The sequence below is a fragment of the Rhipicephalus microplus genome, chromosome X, assembly GCF_043290135.1.
Source record: "Rhipicephalus microplus isolate Deutch F79 chromosome X, USDA_Rmic, whole genome shotgun sequence".
In the NCBI taxonomy this organism is placed as follows: domain Eukaryota; kingdom Metazoa; phylum Arthropoda; class Arachnida; order Ixodida; family Ixodidae; genus Rhipicephalus; species Rhipicephalus microplus.
The window spans coordinates 128,469,479-128,490,499 of NC_134710.1; the positions used below are offsets into that span (position 1 = coordinate 128,469,479).

Below are 21,021 nucleotides of genomic sequence, written 5' to 3' on the forward strand. Positions count from 1 at the left end.
CTCTGAACTTTGTTTGAATTACCAAGAAGTTTGAATTATCAGAAGTTCCCATATAGATGACTCTGGGTGAAGTAACACCGCACATTATGATTAGGCATTGATTTTATCACATTTAAAATTTTTGCAAGTATTTTTAAACCCTAACTGCACACTCAAGTATTTTTAAACCCTAACTGCACACAATTAACAGAAAGTATAGATGTAAGGTCCACAAGTTTATTGGCCATTTACTGCTTATCACACCTTTTAAAAAAATTATGAATTGCCAACTGCTTCTTTGCTATAGGTACGTGCCTCCAACACAAAGCTCTTTGTACCAGTTGAGATGCATCACGGTTTACCGTGCGTGTGCTTTGTTTCAAACATTTGTTTACTAGCAAATCCTTTTTTTGAAGGCCTGAGGTGCTTACTTTTTATTTTTAGATTGTTAGGATTATATAGGCAAGCAAACTTTTAAACAGTCGTGGGAAAGCAGCAGATATTTTCTGGTATGAAACTGCAAAAAGTATGAATTAATCGAATGATGGAGCTTGAATGAAGAGGCTTTTAAATACATTGAAAGAATAGAGGGCCAATAAAGAAATTGAATTTTGTTTGAATAAACCGAAAGTATGAATTATCATAGTCTACTGTACAAATACGGAGAGTCTACTGTACATATACTGGTTTCCTTATGGTTGCCTGCCAATGCTTTATTTTCAGTTATAAGTGGAGTATATCTAGCATTACACAAAACTAGTTTTGGCTCCTATGGAAATATTCACACTAGCTACGCTTACAAGTACATATTATATGGTGGCAACTTTGCATTTGACATCTTTTCTCCCCAATTTTGCCTCTAGACTCTATGTAGCCATGCATCATCATGCTATACCAGTGATATTCCATGCAGGGAATTTTCCCTTTTTGGGGGAATTTTCACTTGTCATCTTGAGCCAAAAGGAAAAAGGGAATCTTGGTGATATTGCAGGGAATTTCAGGAATAGTTAAATTCTCGTATGACGACCAATAATTAGCAGTAACAGTGCACCTTCACGTGCTGTAGACGGTTCTAGCACATGCACCACGCAAGCATAGGCTTTAAGATTTGTTTCTGATATTTACGCCAAGCGATGTCTAGTTCACTATTGGTGTTAGACTTGAAGCCCACAATGTGCAGTGTACTAACAGTATATTGAATTTAAATGAGTTTATCATTTCATCACAATACAGTGTGATAGGAGAAGAAGAAAAAGGTCAATTGAATGGCTTGAGGGAGTCTTTCGCCCCGTAAAAAGACAGCACCTCAGTTTCAGGCATGTTCTTGATATTGTGACAATTTCACACTGACATTAACACTTATATAAATTAATAAAGTCATGCTTTTGTTGTGCAGCAGTGGAGGGGCTATAGCCATGATTTCAAAAGTCGCTAGTACATGAGAGAAGTGTAATTATAGTACATGTGTGAATGAATGGGGGCAGAAATTATTACTTTTGTGTCGGGAAACATTCTGGAAATTCTGTCAACCTCTGCAGGCAATAATCCCCAAAATAAGGAATTTTTATGTCTCTGAATGGGAATTCTTTGGCGTAGTACGGAACATCACTGTGTTATACTTGGCAGCGGGGATGATGCTGGCTGAACTACTTGTTATCGTAAGCAATTTTTAAGTAATTTCCTAGCAAAAAAGGCATACATTAGCAGCAGGTAAATGCCATAAAAAATCACCATGGGCTACTTTTCTTGCTCCAAGACCTCCCTGGGGCAGTCCAAAAATAAGCATTTCAGATGGGATATTATGTGTGTTCGACCCAGTCAATGTATCTTAAGACTTAGCCCTGGCATATTAGAATAATTCAGAAAAGACGAATTTTTCAGCTAATTAAGCAAGTTCACTCTCACATATCAAATTCACAGCTTGAGAACACTGGTCATGAATTAAATTTTAAAAAGTCTAATTAACAAAGGTTTGTTTTTCTGGGTAAAAAGTCTTCAATTATTAGAAATAGAAGAAGAATTATGGCACAAATTATATTCATCAATTATTCACTCTCTCTCTCTCTCACACACATGCACATGTGCTCACACACACACACACACACACACACAGTCGCCCATTAGGTTTATGGTGGGTGTAGGCATACATGTAAGTAGGAACAAGGCAGGAACATGTAAAAAAACTATACATCAGCAATAGCAATTAAAAAGTGAGAAATGGGTAGCAAACTAACTTAAGCAGGTAACCAATTCCAATGTTTAATCATGCAGGGGAAAAAATTGCATTTGAAGGTATTAGTGTGCAGATGGAATGGTCTAATATTTGAAGCATGATAAGCTCTAGTTAATGTTAGGCAAGCAGGCATTAAAAAGAAGGAATCAGAGTGGTAACAAAGAGAGTTTTTACTCGAGTACAAAAGCGTTATAGATCCTGTGAGCCACCATCTTCAAAGAAGATGAAGGTTTGAAGGAAGATAGAATGTGCAAAATAGAACAGTATAGAAGTACAGTAGTAAGTATCTATCTGCTTGCACTAATAAACTTGAAATTCTATTAGCACTGAAATTGAAAAGTGACACGTAGAAAACAACAGAATGGCTGCAATAGCAGCCATTTTATTTTTAAATGTATTCATACAAATTAACCTGTTACTGCACATCACTGGCACATCAATGCAGAGATGTGTTGAGGTTAGGTTATGAGACATGTTGCTCCTAAAGACTATTCATGACACCTTTCTAATGAGGCTACCTGGACTGACATAATGCAACAATTTCATTCTAATGACCTTGCTCATTGTGCTTTCTCAGTGGTAGAAGTAGTGCTCTACTCGCATCATCAACTGAAGGAGTAGGGAAATGAATAACAGACAAGTAGCAGTTTAGAATAAAGCAGCAGGAATTGCTACAACAATCTTTGTGTCGCTTGTTCCCAGCTTTAAAATAGTCCTTCAGCACAACATATGTACCATTTCTGTACAAAGTCCCAATCGAGCCGGACTTCGCAAATCCTTCAAAATAGCACGGCTTGGCACTAAAGTGCAGCCTTTCCATCCACCACTGCCTTCCAACTTTTGTTTCCTCAACAGGTATGGATAAAATATGATGCGCAATATGCTACATTTGGCCTGTGATGCCGAATTCTTACATACAGAGATACACATACACACGAGCAAAAAAGAAAGGTGTTCCTGTCCAAAAAACTGACAACAGCACGAACAGTAATAACAAGAGGGTGGCGAAAAATGCAAATGAAAGAGAACCAAAAAGATACACACCATGGAACTCATAAGCTCGATTTCTCCCTTAAGTGCTTCCATGTAGCCACCCGAAGTGGCATCCACGTGGGCCAAGTAGCTGTGGATACGGCGATGATGGGAGCGAAAGAGTGATAGTAAGATGCGCACCCAGGTGTAAAGGTTGGTCAGCATAACAACAGCTACCACACTGGCCAGTGAAATAAGAATTGGCTGTGTGTGGCTGCCACCATCTTGCTCATCCTCGGACAGCATCTCCACCAGCATACCAACAGCACCCAGGAGGCACACAAGGGTCCCCAGGAAGATGACGAAGTTTGGTATACAACACAGCCGTCGCCACGTCCAGCTGGAAGAGGCCACTGGCCATTTCCCAGCCATTTAGGAAGAAATGCACACTGTTAATGCTGTTGACTACACTAAAGGCTTATATATGAATACCAATAAACCAGGCCTGCATGACAGGACTTTTTCAGGTGCAGCTGGCAACTAGAATAAATACAACAAAATATGAAATGAAGCTGTTTGAAATCTCAGTACTTTTAAATATAACAATGTATCCTGAGACTGGCTGTCTTCAGCATGGTTTAATAGTTTTCTACATCATTCTGGCTAAACGTGCTGCCAAATAGTACAATATGAGGTGTTTTACTTGAGCTCCAATTTCAGCAAAATGAAAAGTTGTTTTATCATTATTTATATACCAGACCAGAGGCAAAACCCCAATTAGTCACAGTTTCTAATGATAATCACATTTATCTGTCCATAATGTAAGACTTCTTAAAGGGGCCCTGCAACACTTCTTGAACATAGCCAGAAAACACTGCCAAACTGCACTCAATGTTCCTGTGAACGCCTGTACCAAATGTAATCGCACTAAATAAAGCAAGCAATATACTATTTCATTTCCAAGACAATAAAAAAAATGCTCGCTCTCCCTTCAGCAAACTATGCAGCAGATGAGATAGACATGGTCATTGGCTAATATTATGATTGAGACAACATAATACTTGTAAAGTCTGTTTTGAATTTAATAAATAAAATAATATGCATGATTCTTGTCACTCTCCTCAAAAATACCGAAGATGTAACTCATATTAGTACTTCTAGTTTCAATTGACAGTCATCGGCTCAATGCTTTGTTTTCTCCCATGCATACATGAAGCAGCACCCGGCACACCACACTCGTGTAGTTTCAAACACTATTCGCCTGATTTGGTGACTTGCCTTGTGCTGTGGCCACTATGACAGCCTTTACCATTGCATCCCGTTATTTTCATAACAACCAGTATACTTTCCAGTGTACGCTAGCTCTATTTATGCATCCTGCGAGCTATATGTCGTGGCGAACATCATTTGGTGTTTAGCTGATGGAAACCCTTTCGAAATACACTATCGGAATTTGACTACCATCCATTGGTCATGTTGACACACGACAAAGCTGGTGCACACCAGGTGCTCATGGAGCTTGGCCAGACTTTAGCAGAACAGTTTGACGTCATTTATTTTGTTGTGTCGTGTATATTGTGTCATAGTAGGTACCGCAGTTGCCTCAGGGTATTACCACATGCCAGGTCCATGCTAATCTGAATCAAAAGTAGTAACCAATAAGGTCAAAAAAAAAAAATGCTCCAGGTCATCACGTGCGTTGATGCAACTTCTTGCCCACTTGTCATGCCCTCGTGTACAACTTATAGTGCTTTTGACAGAATGCAGGGAAGGAAAAAGCATTCAAAGTGCGTGATAAATCATTATACTCCACTTACATTTGACAGATACAAAAAATTTTTGCAACAAGACATTTGTTAGCGCATAAACTTCTAGGGTGTGTTCGTTCAATGATTACTTGGAAAGGTGTTGCAGGGGCCCTTTAACAGCACATTATTACCATGTATGATTAATTAATTGAAAGTACCTACATCAGACATCCACACTTATTTTTACAAAGAAATACATTTCGTACACCTCCCTTTTTCACAAAATGATATGTCAGATATGTGCACGAAAATTCCTCTACAGAGCCAAATTAAATATGCATGGTTCTGTTTGTGCGATGTATCGATCTGTTTGAAGTTAGCCAAACCAGAAGATGTGCCTCTCCCTACAAAGGATGCACACTGATGTGAGTGAAACTGTAGAGTTAGCTGCACAATGAATTGTATTACATTACATAGTTAAATTGTTTATTTATTGACTCATTCAAATATTCAAGTATTCTAAGCTGCTATACAGAGAAGTGCGTTAAACAACAAAAATAAATTCTGGTGTTTTTCACGTTCCAAAAGTGCAATATTATTATGAGGCATGTCATAGCGCAGAACTCCTGGCCCAGGAAAATGCTGTACACAAGAGGTGCTTTAACATGCACCTAAATGAAAGTACATGAGTGTTTCCACAATTAGCCAGAATCGAAATGCAACCGCAGTGTCCAGGAATTCGTACCCTCGTGCTCAGCAGCACAGCACCATAGCTCCTAAGCAACCAAGGTAAGTGAGGTGTAGCTTAGCCCTTACACAATGCAACAATGGCTGCCTTAAATGAGATATGTTGTCTCATTTAATAAAATATTAAACATAAATATGGCTTAGAACATATAAAAATTAATCTTAAAATGAATACCGCACAAATAAGTGCAAGACAAAGCACTTCATGACATCAACATAAACTTGGACATAAACTTGAATTAAGTGTAAACCACCTACAATCCCCTAAGCCACAAGTTTGTGGCCGCTGCTACGCTCCTTGTGTGTTCCCTCTGTTGCAATTGTTAAAGTGGTGCTCATTCATATGCACACAAGCTACTTTGTGCATATCATTGTTTTGTACGGTGGCTAGCTGTATTTACAATAACCTCACTAGTGCCAACCTGCTCTCTGAAACTAGTGGGAATCGAAAGCCCCCTCCCCTTTAGTGCCTTGCTCCTCAGATAACACGTGTGCTGGCCCAGTGCGGCTCCAGTGCATGGCATGCTAGAGAATGCCACTGTGCACACCCCTCCTCATGGGCTGCCAATGACAGGCTTCTCTCCTTTTTGAGCTTTCTGCTGTGTAGTGTTTGGTTGCTGTAAGTGATATGCTCCAAGCCTGCATCGAGGAAGGCATGCGCTGCAATTGCAGGTAACTTGTTAGCCTGCTTTGGTGGTTCCCCTTTGTGTGGTAGTCGTAGCGCTGCAGGCAAGTGTACTTGACAGGTCTTGCGGAATTACAGTAATGATCCATTATCTCATGCCTGTCGCACTGTGCTGCATCTTGGGTTAATAACCTGTATTCGTTGACAACCTGTATCAAGTGCCTTTTCTGCACTATGTCAGAGAGTCGGCTGCAGAGTCTTTGTGCGCTATGACGGATAAGAATGTCGTGTCCTTCATGGTCACACTCATTAAGTAAGCTTCTCGCAAACCTGTATATTCACAAACTGAAACGGTGACTTTGTGCTATAAAACATGTCCAAATAATTGAGCAATGCACGCTTAAGTAAATTAGGTTTGGAGTTGTGATAAGCGAGTCACTAGCCATATTATGAATCATAAAAAAACTATGATGCCAACAAACACTTAAGCCAAGGAAAGCGTGGGGGACATTTTTTGTTGTTTCTTTTTTCGTAGTGTAATGATTTTGGCCTAAATTGAAAGGAATTAAGGTGGACCAAAAATCTCCCTTTCCATCGGTGAGATTCAAGAACCTTCAACCTTCAAATACATAAAACATTAAAAACAAGATAAAAACATTTTTACTATCATACTCGATTGAGAAACTAGTGGGTACATTTAACATACCTCCTATAAATTTCAGAGGACATTTATATGTACCTTTACCTACACCCAAAATTATCAGAATTCAACATGGTGCATAACAGGTAGCACCATTCAAGTATAAAGACATGCCATAAATTTAGTATTCATACGTGACACCAGAATGCAAACACTTTTTCAGTGCAGAAAAGTCCTGTTCACGATAAAAGCACTATAGTTGCAAATATTATAAATTAAATGAGGTATATCTTAGTAGACGTGATAACATAAAACTTCAGGAAAAACATGTCAAACAAAAATCGGCAAAACTTAAGCTAAGTGCCAGCACCAGGAGAGAGTATATGCTTCTCTACATTTTTTTTTTTCACAAACCTGGTTTGGGTTGAAAAACCCTGTAGAATCTCGTTGTAAAGAAGCCAAACTCGTCTTCAATGGCACAAAACAATGAAATGATAATATATGCAATTGAAGCATCCCCAACACCAGAGCTGCTCACTTTGTTTTGCTCTGTAAATATGAATCTGAAAAAAGAAGAGTACATGTATGTAACAGGTACTTAGACATTTTTTGAACTAGTACTTTAATAACATTTATTGAATATACAGTTTGCTTTATTGCTCGTATATAATTGTTTGCTCATCATTCAGACAAGCAACATTTTTAAATGGGGTATCAGTTTATCATGAAAAAATGAACAGGCCCATTCCTCTCTCACCATCAACATTTTCATCATATCATAAAAAAGCAAGAGACAGAATAAAGCAAAAAAATTACAATGATTCCTAAAATAAATGTGTATAGCCAAACTTTTGTTGTTGGAGACTGCATACCGCCTGTCGAGCTATCATGTAACTAATAGAAGAATAAAAAGTGGGCCTGCTGAGCCCATGAAAGTGAGGCAACATGCTAAAGTCAATGCGAAATAAGATCTGAGGGAGCAGACATGAATATGAAGTAATAATTTTTAGCATGACAGAGCGCTAAGCTAGATGGTGGGTATTCATGTTAAAGAGACAAGCCATGCAAACATGGTAGCGCACGTGTGAGCCAACTGTCGATTAACCTGCGTAAGGAAGGCACCAGGTGTCTAAATAATTATCTCTCACGTAGACCACAGTGCGTGCTGGGTCGATAGGTTTGTCTATTGCATGGGTATGCACAGATAAGTTCTCGTGCCTTCTTCCTTTCAACAGCTGTGCGCATTCGCAGTTGTTAGTTGGTATATGTGGTGTCTTTATCATTCTCTTGTGTCCATGTGTGCACACCTGTTTTTTTACCATAAATTTACCTTGCTGTGAATGCACATGACTGAGCTTTTGCTCTACCATCAAAATAACTGAGAGGACACGTAGCCCAGTCAATGCATTAAATCCATTACTTTTCAAGTCATTAACTTGCAAATTCACAGTATAGCAGTTGCTTGTTTCAAATCTTGCATCTGCTCCTTTACTATTCACAGTTCTTTTGGAACAAATAGTTTTGGATGCTTTTAAAGCAGACGAAACTTGTGGCATGTTATGCCATCCATGAAGTCATTGAAACCGTATATTGTCACAGAGTCGTGATGGGGATGAAGGGAGCAGGCCGTAGGCCCAAGATTAAAACTGTTTATTAGGCTGAACTTGTGGCTATCGAACGGAAGATCAGATTACAGCGATACACACTGGCACTGACATCGGCGAACAGAACGTCGGCCGTCGACCAACTGGCAAGTGGTGGAGCACGTCGGCATTTATACATGCGCCGCTGAATATTCCAGTGCTATCACAAGCGGCCCCGTAACTTCCAGAATAATCTGCAATGTTCATGTTGTGCACGTAATCTTAACAAACTACAGCCCTGTAGCTTCTCTTCTCAAACACTGCAGACGCAGTTCGCGCTGAGAATTACATTGTAACTGGGCAATAACAAAACTTGAGGAAGGAATGTGGCAATATATACTAGTAAAATAAAATAGCAACAGAAGCAGCCCACCTCGTTTCAATCTTGTAACCATGATAGGCTATTCAGCATAAACCATTTATTACTATGGTACTCTGCTTTTTAGCATAACTGCATATATTTGGAGAAATTGAAAACTTGGTACATACTGTAAATACAGAGACTAAATCAACGTCAGGAGATGCCAGCCAACAGTTTTCAAGCTATTACAGTTAAACCTGCTTATAACGAACCTCCATATAACGGAGTTTTTCAATTCCCCGCCGTCGCTCCATAGAAGCAGATGTATTTGCGACCTCTATGTAACAAAGTAACAGCAGGAGACAACCTCTCTCTCTCTCTCTCTCTCTCTCTCTATATATATATATATATATATATATGAAAACTCGTGAAAGAAAAAAAAAACGCCCGCGCTTGGCGCCCTGCAGCTCGTCACGATGCGCTGAAGCGTGCTTATCTTCAACGCGTACCCCACGAGTTTAGATACTCGTGAGCGGGCGCGCTTATCCTTTGGTGGGGAAAATCGCGCGCCTTCGACTTTGACCAGAACGATTGCGTTTACTTGCTGGGCGCACAAAGATCCCTTCGCTCGCTGGGCAGGCGCTGTTTGCGAAAAGAGTGCACTTTTCAAACACAGCACAGTAACAAAATTAACTGGGGCACTTAATTCGCATTCATATCTGCACCTGTGATTAAGTTTCGTGCCTCATTTTCGTTTAATAGTGCATTAAGTGTAGAGCGATAAACGTTGTTAGTTTTGTAGTTCGTTTTCGTCCTGTGTATGTTGTTTTCGTGCGTCATTCGTGCGTGAGCCGCACGTTTCGATCTGCTTGCTGTTCTCAGCGTTACATTCCAAGTTGTTGCTATCGCATTCATTCCTTCGCGTTTGCGGTGAAACTGGCTTTTCTTAATTTCGGACAACCGTGTCCTCACCACTGCGGGGAGGTCTGATTAGGCGCTGATGGAAACTCTTCGTGACCACGGTGACGACAGATCTTCGGAGGTCGGCTTGTAACGTGCTTCCGTCTTGCGCCGCGCCGCGATTTCGCAGTTTGGTAGCTTTCGAGATTAGCCGATTAGTTCTGGTAACATGACGGCACCTTGAATGCAATGCTATGAATGTGATAGCAAAACATAGTAATGTTATAAGAAGTAAGGCTGGCAGCCAACTCTTTTGAATCCGATATCGCGGAACTCATACAAAACGCTGGTGTGAACAAATACGACCACTCCAGGGAAAAGTGCTTGTTCAAGACAGATGGTTTACTTTCTGTTTGAGCATTCGACGGCAGTTCTAACACGCGCGAGATGTTATCTTCTGCAGTTTTCAGGCGATATGGGATGTGCTGACTCTTTTGATCTCTGCTTCAGCAACGCTCGCGCGCTTTTACCCGCTCGTGAAAGTTGCGATGCGTGAGGGCATGTTACGGAACATGGCGGCGACGGCAAAAACCCGCCGAGAGTGTCCATACAATCGCTATCGCAATAATAACGCAGTTCTTTACTGTAAAATAAGTGTTTTTGGTTAGCTCTGCCTTCAGTCCCCCTTTTGTTTATTAGCACGTTTACTTCTCGAATTTTCGGGCCGAACCTGCATATAACGAAATCTTTTTTATAACGAATTTTCCCGGAAATTTAGCAATTTCGTTATATCCAGGTTTAACTGTAGTGCACTAAGTGATATGCTTCAAGGCATGTGCCACCATTCCCTTCATATATACACAACAGGGGCAGCTCACGTACAAGAATAATCCTTGCTAAGTCTAGATGTACAAAAAGCTATTTCCTAGCATAAAAAAAAACAAGAGAAAAGCAGTAAAGATGTGACTTTCCTTACTGGCCATCACTTTAGTGCAAACTTCCATGATGCAAAGGAAAATGTGGTCGCTAAACGGTCTCTCCATATTCCAATCAGTATTATTTCAGACACTGGCTGCAACGCCAAGTTAGTATTAAGCCAAGTTGAAACATTACATAGAAAACAAATATAGTAGAAAATAAGCTTTCTATTCTAGAATAGAAATCTCACTATAAATAAGTTTCTTACTGCATTAAATTTGTGCTTATGCATGCTACAATGAGGAATGTGAGTAACATGGCTCGCAATTCCGTGCACAATATAATGATGTGTAGCTAAATGAAATCATGAAAGGCACAAAGGTACACAACATATAGAAAACAGTAAACAAGCATGTTGTACTGCATTGTATTTGTGCACATGTTTTGCACCTTACAAGACATTAAATTTAACAAGCACGAACGAATCCAGTAACATATCCTAATGCAGGATGTAATGCTCCGACAGTTCAAACATTTATGTCTTTAATATATTATACAAATATTTCAATACACAGTACAAGGATACTAGTATCTCTGAATTCTTAGTCTGAAAATGAACAAAAAAAAAAGAATACTCTTTATCAGCACAGAGTTACCTCACAGGACTTGAACCAAAGTCCTTGTTTGTTGCTGGAGGGTGGCAAAAGATAACTTGAAGAACAGTCTTGAAAGAACTGAGCATGTGCTCCATTTTGATGCAGAATTTATAAGCCCAATTCCAATCATGATGACTGTTGCCATACCTTATGAAATCTGTAAATAGATTGCACTAAATTATTTTTTTTTTCACTTGAAACTTGAGAGTCATTTATTTATATACCATCAAAATTTAAGGTACTACAGCTTTTTGATATCAGGCTGAAGACACATAAACGGTACCAAGTTACACAATATGTGACACCCTAGTGCGTGTAACATGTTAGAAAGTCAAGTGCTCATCGAGCCCTAGCACAGCGAACCACACCAGAATATATACCAATAAATTATATCAGCAGTTGAATTGAAATCCTCTGAAATCATACTCTTGGAAGCTTTTCCTCTTCTTTCAGTATATGCCACTGATGCTTCTCAAGGATTTTTGTCATAATATGCAATTATACTTTTTTTTTATCATAAGACCAAGGCAAAGTTCAGGCAACCTAATTAAGCCACATTGCTGTTAGGTGCATGGTGGGCTCACAAAGAATGCAGTAGGTAAACAGGAAGGCTCCAGTTCCCAAGCTGAGCCCCAGCAGCCATTGTCCTGTTGCCAGAAGGACGCAGTAGCCTAGCATGCTTGAACAGAACGATACCAGGCAAAACAGGATCCAGGTGAAGGAAAATGTTGGTTCCAGCCATTGCACTGCAAAGCTTCGCATGTCCTCTGCCAAAGACAGTCAGAACACCACCGTGTTAACGTGCTCTGATACACGTGTTCCATTTCAGGTGGACAAAGAACAACATAAATAAAATCATATATTCAAAAATTTCTTTCCATTAAATAGTGGTAACAAACTCATTTTTAACATAAAAACTTCCAGTGAAGGCTACTGGGAGACACCCAGTAATTAACCATCCGTGTCCTGTCTCAGGTGAACTACTCAACATGAAAAAAAGCTTGTCAAATGGTCAGAAAACTATCTGCACTTTGAATTTTTTGTTATAACTTGACGTTTTCTTTGTTCTTCTTCAGATTAACCTTCTCATGTCGCTGTAGGTCTGTGATATGTATGTGGATGCAATCATGTAGAATTACATTGTTAATACAAATGCTTGATCATCAACATTGTCCTATGCCTCATCTTTTCTTTTATCCCAATATTTACGACATTTAATACCATGTGACATCCTAGTAACATACTGGAAATTGTTTTCTCAGCCAAGGTCTTTTCCCGTACATTTTCAATAATCATCTGAGGTCCTTCCTTCAAATAAAGAAAGCTTCTTTCTTGGTGAACTGGTACCCTATTGCACCCGTGCCTCATTATCAATCTTGTACTGCAAGAAAGATTGTAGAGTGCTGATAATGACTGTAATTGTACATAGCTGTCTTTGACGAAGAAATGAAGCTCTCTAGCTGGCCTCTTTTCAGATAATTCAGCCATTCTCCATTAATCCAGCATTCATCCTGTCTGTTGTTTTATGGAGTACTTTTCATTTATTTTCACCTATTAATTTATTTACAATGATAATGTTGCGGAAGACGTGGAGGGTGTCCAGGCCACCCTACACGTATGTAAGCATAAGCGGTGACTACAAACAAAAATACACACATAATATATTGCACACGACCCATCCCCATCCAAAAAACAAGCATGCTTATATAGACAACAAAAAAAAAAATTTTTAAATGTTTCCTTTGAGAAAGAACGAAAACGAAAACAAATTGATGATAATGTTATGAAGGCAAGTGCATAGTAAGTATATTGTGATAAACAGTCTTCGTAGTTATGATGAAATTAATATGCAGTATGAGGGTCCCGTCGCAGTCGTGTACTTTGGGACCCTCGTCTGTATATTTTACTCCCTGTAACATCCTTTTATGATATGATAATAAACTGATTGGTTGATAAACTGATTGATTGAAATTTCAGTAATGTTAGAAAGCTGTTTTTTATGAATTCTATTTAGCAATGCTAGCAGCATGAATCAAAGCATTTATTGACTGTAATTAGTGTGACATTTTTTAATTCACCATGATTATGGTTTGCATATATTGTATTTTATTAAGGTGGCCTGTAATCTTGCTATACCTTATAGACAATTTTTTTCATCAAACTAGATTTATACTGGTGACATAGGTTATAGTTATTATGCTGAACAGAGGCCCTATGCTGTCCCAAGGTTGAGGAAAGCTTTCAGCTCTTACGACAACCACCACACCTTTGTGTACAATCACACATATGAACATGCACAGGGCCATGTCAACTACAAAGCAGTAAGGTACTGACTCTGGTCATCCGACCTAATACTTTTATTGAACGGCCAGTCAAGAATGGAGGATTCAGTTTGTTCCCTTATTGAAGGTCATTGGTAAAAGGTAATAGAGCAGATGCTTAATGTCCACACATAATCTGTGGCCATCACAGTGAAATGCTATTCGCTCACTGCAGCAGGATTTATGAAGTTAAGGGGGAAGAAAATTTAGACATTTTTATGAACCTGGACAGAATGCTCTGACTGATCCTGTATCAATGATTGATTTGTTGGGTTTAACATCCCAAAACCACCATATGATTATGAGAGACGGCGTAGTGGATGGCTCCAGAAATTTCAACCACTTGGGGTTCTTTAACGTGCACCCAAATCTGAGCACACGGGCCTACAGCATTTTCGCCTCCATCGAAAATGCAGCCGCCGCAGCCAGTATTCGATCCTGTGACCTGCGGGTCAGCAGCCGCAGGTCACCTTAGCCACTAGACCACCGCGGCGGGGCAGATGCTGTATCATCGTCTAAAGCGTTCTAGCAGTGTGCTGTGAAGATAACCCAGTCCGGTAGAGCCACTATACTACATCACTTTGGAATATGATACATACTCAAGCACATATTTCTTTGTCATGCAGTAGCTTAATCATGAGCCTTGCAGAAAAATGTGTTTTGGTTGACATGAACAAGAATTATGGAAACATATTTTATCAGATTTTGTTTTTCATAACTTCAAAAATGTAAATACTGTGCATAAATAAAAGTTACTGAGATTGCCACAAGAAGCAACAGGTAAGATATTAGTTTCCAAACAATGCAAATTCCTTTAGAAAATTAACAATGGCTTTCCGCCTGCACTTAACTCAGCTTGAGCTAGGAAGGCATTTCCAAACCAAATTGTATAAGCACCTTTCCTTCACATTTCAAGCGAAAAACAACGCAAGTACAACTAAACAACTTGAGAAAACACCATGGAAACCGCGACTTGAGCACTCACATTCGATATATTTTTTTTTTTTTCCCACGACTTACCTTCAAGCTTGCCAAGAAGAAAAGATTTGCCGCTTCCCCATCTGGCATAGAGGCCCACTGAAATGGGCATGGACAAAGATGGTTCACTCAAGATGTCTGCCAATGCGCTACTGTACAAGTCGTAACCCAGCATATTTTCGTTGTCCTCATTGGTGTTCAAACGACCTGCAAGAAGAAGTCAGATGCTGTGGGTGGCATGAAATAAAAGCGTAAAGAAATATCTTAGCTAGAAAAAGGCCGTACATTTTGCGTGCATAAAAACTGTAGAATTCATAGCAGTAAAGGAAAGCTTCTTCTATTTGGAAAATTACAACTAGCACTCCATCAACAAATACATCTTTTATACAAATGTCATCCTTCAGGCCTATTTCAAGGTGGGTAGGAGAAGTCCAGATGTAACTAAAGCTTTGTAAATGCTACGAGCAGGTTGGCTATGAGTGGGCAAGTGAACAAAATATATAGTACTTTAAAGCTCGGTGCACTATCACTAACTTCAAACTAAAACAACATAGAAACACTTATGCAGAAAACTAGCTAATCAATTAGTCACTAAAAAAAATACGGAGTACTGTAAGCTAAAACTACAAGTATCCTGACAGGTGTCATAACATGATAAGAGTAAAATGATTATTTGAGCTAGTTGGGCTTGCATATTAGGAAAATAAAATGGCCGTTAAACAAGTACTGACTACAGAAATTTATGCCCCGTGCATCAATGCGGTCATCTCTGGCCTACTCTGCTGTGACTTCCCCACTGGGAAACACAACGTATTGAAAATAAGTTCAAACACTTACGAGCACCAAAAATTTGGGCAAGAATGCTTTTTTGATGGCTTGTGTCAATGTTGTAGGGTGTCTCATTGCTCCGGTTTGGCCTGTACAAGAGCTGACTGTTCTTTGGATTGCGCAAGAGTATCTCCACAATACCCTTGCTACGAGCTCTCATTGCTATATGAAGTGCTGTGTCTCCTCTCTGTTGAACAAAAAATAATCATGTCAACACAGTACACTGATAATAAAAAAAGAGCAAGCCTTGCACTGTTTATTGAGGTCAAACAAGTGACGCTCACAGTAAAGGTACAATACTTTTTGTTATTGCTAGCATACACATATGTAGTATTACTTTAATTAATTAAGAAATATGTAAGAAATGAAAAAGCACTAAAGAAAAACAATGCTGCAATATCAGTTCTGAAATGAGACATGCTCCAAAACAATGTTACATTCTGTTTTTAACAAATAAATATACTACTGGTGATTGCGACCAACAATGCTACTGTTTAATGAAACCAATTGCATCACTCCTCAAGTATCGTACTTTTCAGTGCCACACCATCACAAAAAATATTCATGCATATATATGGTCACATGACAATCAAGTGTAGAGTATGTATCAAGACAAGCACTTTCAATACCTACAAGCCGAGAGAATAAAGCAAATGAGCAGCAATAGATAATAAGTAATTTTCAGTACACCCACAAGGATAACAAAAAAATAAAGGAATAAAGTGCACACTACAGCACAATTTTAACACAGCTGTAACATACAACAATATGGAAAGTTCAAGTTGCCTGCAGCCAGCTTAGTGGTGCTCTAACATGCAAGATAATGACACACTAAGCTCAGGCAAGTCTATAGAGCCTAATCTCTTCCAGTGGTATAAATTCAGGAAAATCACATAGTGGGACACACATCTTTTCACAGTGGCTATTCTGTTTTTCCCAATACGTTTTTTTATATATATATAAAATTAAAATCATGATTTGAAATAAAATTTAAAGAATGTACACGGGCCTCAGTGCCAGGTCAGGGTGTCCCTAGTGATTATTTTTAAATTAAAACAACCACAGCTATCACAATCGCACTTTATCTGCAATGGGTTTCACCAAACCATTTACATAAATTATGTCAGATGATCGGGCATTATTTATTTCATTTCTTATTTAAGTCAAGGCATTATAAATATTTGCAGCATATCGTTCGTTACCTGTAACATTTCAGAAAGCTCATACTTTTTGAAACAGAAAGCAGCTTTGACTTTTGTACTTCATTTCTGCTCTGTGAAACAGCTTTAGATTTTAGAGTTGGTTTTACGATGAGCGCATTATATTTAACTGCCAAGCAATTCAAATACAGTGTTCGGAAGCCAAATCTCAATGGGAAGGGAGACGCTTGCAAGGGGTGTTACCCCCTGAATGCAAGAGGGGGTCAGGACTCCTCTGACCCCCCTCCCCCTGATCTAAGCTATTTTACTCTTCATTTCTCTGAATTAAGCATACCATAAGATTAATTCACATGTCACTCTTTAAAGAACTTTTCATTAGGCATAATTAGAAATTTGGCAATACATTGGAAATTGTGAAGTACGTTGCAGGGTGTATTCTACAACAAGGATATTTTCTTCAAAACAAGTGAGCAATAGTAGAGACAGAAGTAAATTAATGCAATGATATGAGGACTGCTAATCTCCTTGCAGCAGACGTCTTCTTTCTTCCTCTACTAGCATCCACAGGCAGCTGATGGTCCACATGAAATTTATAATGGTCACATCATGTCCATTATCAACTGTTTCTTTTTTCTCTCCATTCTGAAATAAATTCTAAAGCTTTAAACTCTAAAACCACAGTATGATTATGATAAAACAGACCAAAGTGAAACAGTCTGGGTTAATTTTGATCATCCGGGGTTCTTTATTGTGAATCCAAATCTAAGTACATTGGTGTTTTTGCATTTTAATACTCTCAAAATGTGGCTGCCTGGTGCTTCTTTTCATTGTTGTTTGCAACATAGTGAATTCGTGGAGGTGACTTCATACACTCTGCATTTCAATGGAATCACAACAAGGAAAAAACGGCATTTATACAAGGAGGACAGGAAAGCAATGACAAATAGTCTGCTGTTCTTTCACGATCCTTGTTGTATAAATGCCGTTTTTACCTTTCACTATGCAACACCAACTGCCCAACATCGTTCACTCCTGCAGTTCATTGGAATCACTAAGTTGTTAACACAGGTGCTCACTATTTCTGCCTTGCAAGTAGTAAATGTGTGATTCAGAGGAGACAACTATGACAGCTCTGCTGGCGGGAAATAGCAGCCCATGAAGAAGGGCACGTAAAATTCATATAAATTTTCAGTTATTTATGCGGCATGCATTATTTCTACACTTTACAGACACAGTCATGGCGGAATGTGTATACTACGCAAGTCTTACTCTACTTCCAAAAAAAATAAAAAAACAGCAACCCTTGAAACACTAAATCACTGCCTTGAGGAGAACATTCTCACCTTGTCTGTGGCAGACACTTTCGCTTTCTTATCAATCAACATCTGTACTATATCTGTGTTACGAATCCTTGTTGCTTTCATCAATGGAGTGTCCCCATCCTAGAGAGAAAAAAAAAAGTGAAAGGGGGGGGGGCAACTGAGGACTAAAGATTCATAGTAGAACATCTAGTAATAAACTAGGCAAACAAAAAAAAGTCTTACTTTTGTTGCTAGTTCAAGATTTGGATTGGCGTGCAGAATCACGCGTACAATGTCTGTGTACCCTTTCTCCACAGCCCAATAAAGAGCAGTTTTTCTGTCCTAAAAAAGAACATGTGGAAGACATATGATAACGGCAGAAAGTATAAGTACACATAAACAGCAAGTAGCAATCATACAAAAAGAAACTGACATGTGACCAAAATGTCTTGGAGAAAAATATCAATATGAATTAAAATATTCCATTTAAGAGGTATCCATCATGATATTGGTAACCTATTTGTGCGACTGGTAGAAAACTCCAAATGCTTAGCAACTGTATTTTCATTTCTCTCTAGAATACAGGGTGCTTAAATTTTGTATGCGTGTGCACATAAAGAAAGAAGTGCTTACCATGCCCTGTACATCGATATCGGCATACTTTTTTAGCAGGACATCCACAATAGAAAAATTTCCAGCTTTCGCCGCATGGATCAGATTAGTGTCTCCACTGCGATCGTGCATGTTGACATAAGCACCAGCATTCAACAATGAGACAGCAATATCCGTGAACCCTTCCTTGCAGGCAATGGCCAACGCTGTGTAACCGTCCTGAAAGAAATGAGCAAATTTATACAAAAATTTAGCCCAATTTCTTGGTTGTTGCTCTGGTCAGTTATAAAAAATAAAATCAAGAAAACTTCTCAGTTTTACCTATTAAACCCTTTCAAGCTCTCGAAGGAATCAGGTTTTTCTGTGTACCCATTACTGCCTGAAGTACATACATCTTTAGAGGCTGCATGGCATGTCGTACTATATAGCATGCACTTCTTTATATAAAGGTAAACTTGTCATGCAACCTTGAGCTATATACGTATACAGCAAAAGATTGTTCATTCAATTATGGGTAAACCAATTGCTCGCTCTGAATGCTCTAGAGAAAGGGTCAGCAACCTTCTGAGGAAGAGGGCCGAGTTGCACGAACCCGACACAGCGGGGGCTGCACAGCAAAGAGAGGGGCAAAGGAAAAACTTCAGCGAATCGACAAAACTTTAAAAAACTAAAATAGAAATATAGAAATATTGTTTAGTTTCCCCACACATGGCTCAATGTTACAATTTACAAGCATTATTTACAAGATAACGCCTCATTTGAAGTCAAAACTGCCATGTCGGCCTTCAGATAAGAAACGACAAGGGAAGGGAGGGGGCTCATGCCAGGGGCTACATACTATTACTGTATTTGGACCGCGGGTAGCCGACCCTGCTCTAGAGAGTCCCAACAACACACCATACATCGCTATGAAAAGAAAACTTACTTAGTTTGAATGTGAGAGCACGTAACCTTTGTGCCAAGGTAGTAGAATAGGAGATGTGTTGAAAAAAGATGGCCAGGCGAGTGCCACAAGCATGTCGCTGAACCTCTCAAGCTTCTACAGCAGCCACCAAGTAATGTGAGGGATTTACAGGTTCAAGAATGTGCTTTCACTGTACTGTAAACGTCTGAGTATTATTGCACTGTTTCTAGCTTTAAAATGTTTTTTTTTATACTTGCAATAGCTTGTAGAGGCTGTCTGCCAGCCTTGCTGACAAAAATAAATGAACAAGGCTCTACACCGTGAACTGAAAAATTTCTCATCAGCACAGTAATCTTGACAAGACTGACAGAGCGCCGACTGCAAGGGACGTGCATGTATTTTTCTGGAAGTGTGAAAATTCTTAACGGCAAGTGTACAGCATAAAAAAAATATTTGGTTTTCACATAACTGTAAGCAGCATTTGGTTTACGGACATAGTTAACATATGATCTCCTCGTGGCTGCAACTTAATTTCATTGTTGTGCGGTCATCAATTGCTTAATTATTTTTCAGCTCTTAGAAGAAAAGTCCGCAACATAGAAGAAATAAAACAATTTTATTGGCCATTAACTTGGGAATAAATTATGCTATACAGAAAGCAAATGCTTATTCAATGTTCTAGTGTACAATTAAATAATTACACACTGCAATCCCACTCAACCATACATTTACTTGCACTCAATTGTACTCGGCTGTCCACGTAGGACAACATTACACTCAACTGAAGCAAATTAATATGAAATCTTCTAAGAATTTTACTGCAAAGCACTATAGATCAAACCAGGAACATCAAGGTGTTGCAGAAAGCATCAATGAATTTTGCTTTCTAGATCAGCCTGTCCTTCCAGTGATTTAGTCTTTTCGTAACGTGTTTGGAGAATAAAATGACAATTTCTCAACTCAATATTTCACATTAATAATATTATTATTAATATGTGTATATGTAAACATATGCAACAGCAGCTTTTGAAAAAAAAACTGATGTTTTCATATAGTAGTACATGTTAAAAGATTTTTTTAAATATTTTAATGAGAAAGTAACAGATGTACATGAATATGAACATACCAAAATGATATTCATTACAAACGTGATTCATCTGATAACGATGCATTAGTTATCGTACAGTTCTCAGAACGAATCTGTATCAAGCAATATAAATAAATAAAACGATGTATAAAATAAGAAGTGAACCACATGTCTGAAATCACATTGTAGGGGTAAATACATGCAGAAGTCTGTTTTAACTAAACAGTAACTATTCAATATTACTGAAGACCTCTCTGTTACGTATTACAATGCGAAGCTCTTCAGCAAAATTCAGAGACAAAAATAAAGTTTGAATGCTTGCAACAACTACCGGCTACATACTTACAAGCACGGCAAAGTGAGCAAATGAGCCCCAAGTACCCCTGCTGCCTCGTGAAAAGTCACGGTAACTCAAGATAGGTAATGCACGGTGCATCGGCGAAGCAGCACTATTTAACCACATCTCCT

At 38.9% G+C, this 21,021-nt stretch overlaps 1 protein-coding gene across 2 annotated transcripts in view; it reads right to left on the bottom strand.

Annotated features, from left to right (window-relative positions):
* Nucleotides 1-21,021, bottom strand: part of Arms (Ankyrin repeat-rich membrane spanning) — an 83,568-nt gene that overhangs the window by 40,603 nt on the left and 21,944 nt on the right. For both annotated transcript variants that reach the window (XM_075877685.1, XM_037427704.2), the window contains exons 8-16: nucleotides 18,584-18,781; nucleotides 18,194-18,292; nucleotides 17,993-18,091; nucleotides 15,499-15,676; nucleotides 14,704-14,868; nucleotides 11,947-12,129; nucleotides 11,363-11,519; nucleotides 7,359-7,507; nucleotides 3,257-3,597 (exon numbers count right to left, since the gene is read on the bottom strand). In XM_075877685.1, the coding sequence (XP_075733800.1) occupies nucleotides 3,257-3,597; nucleotides 7,359-7,507; nucleotides 11,363-11,519; nucleotides 11,947-12,129; nucleotides 14,704-14,868; nucleotides 15,499-15,676; nucleotides 17,993-18,091; nucleotides 18,194-18,292; nucleotides 18,584-18,781 (1,569 nt within the window). The remainder of the gene's footprint in view (nucleotides 1-3,256; nucleotides 3,598-7,358; nucleotides 7,508-11,362; nucleotides 11,520-11,946; nucleotides 12,130-14,703; nucleotides 14,869-15,498; nucleotides 15,677-17,992; nucleotides 18,092-18,193; nucleotides 18,293-18,583; nucleotides 18,782-21,021) is intronic.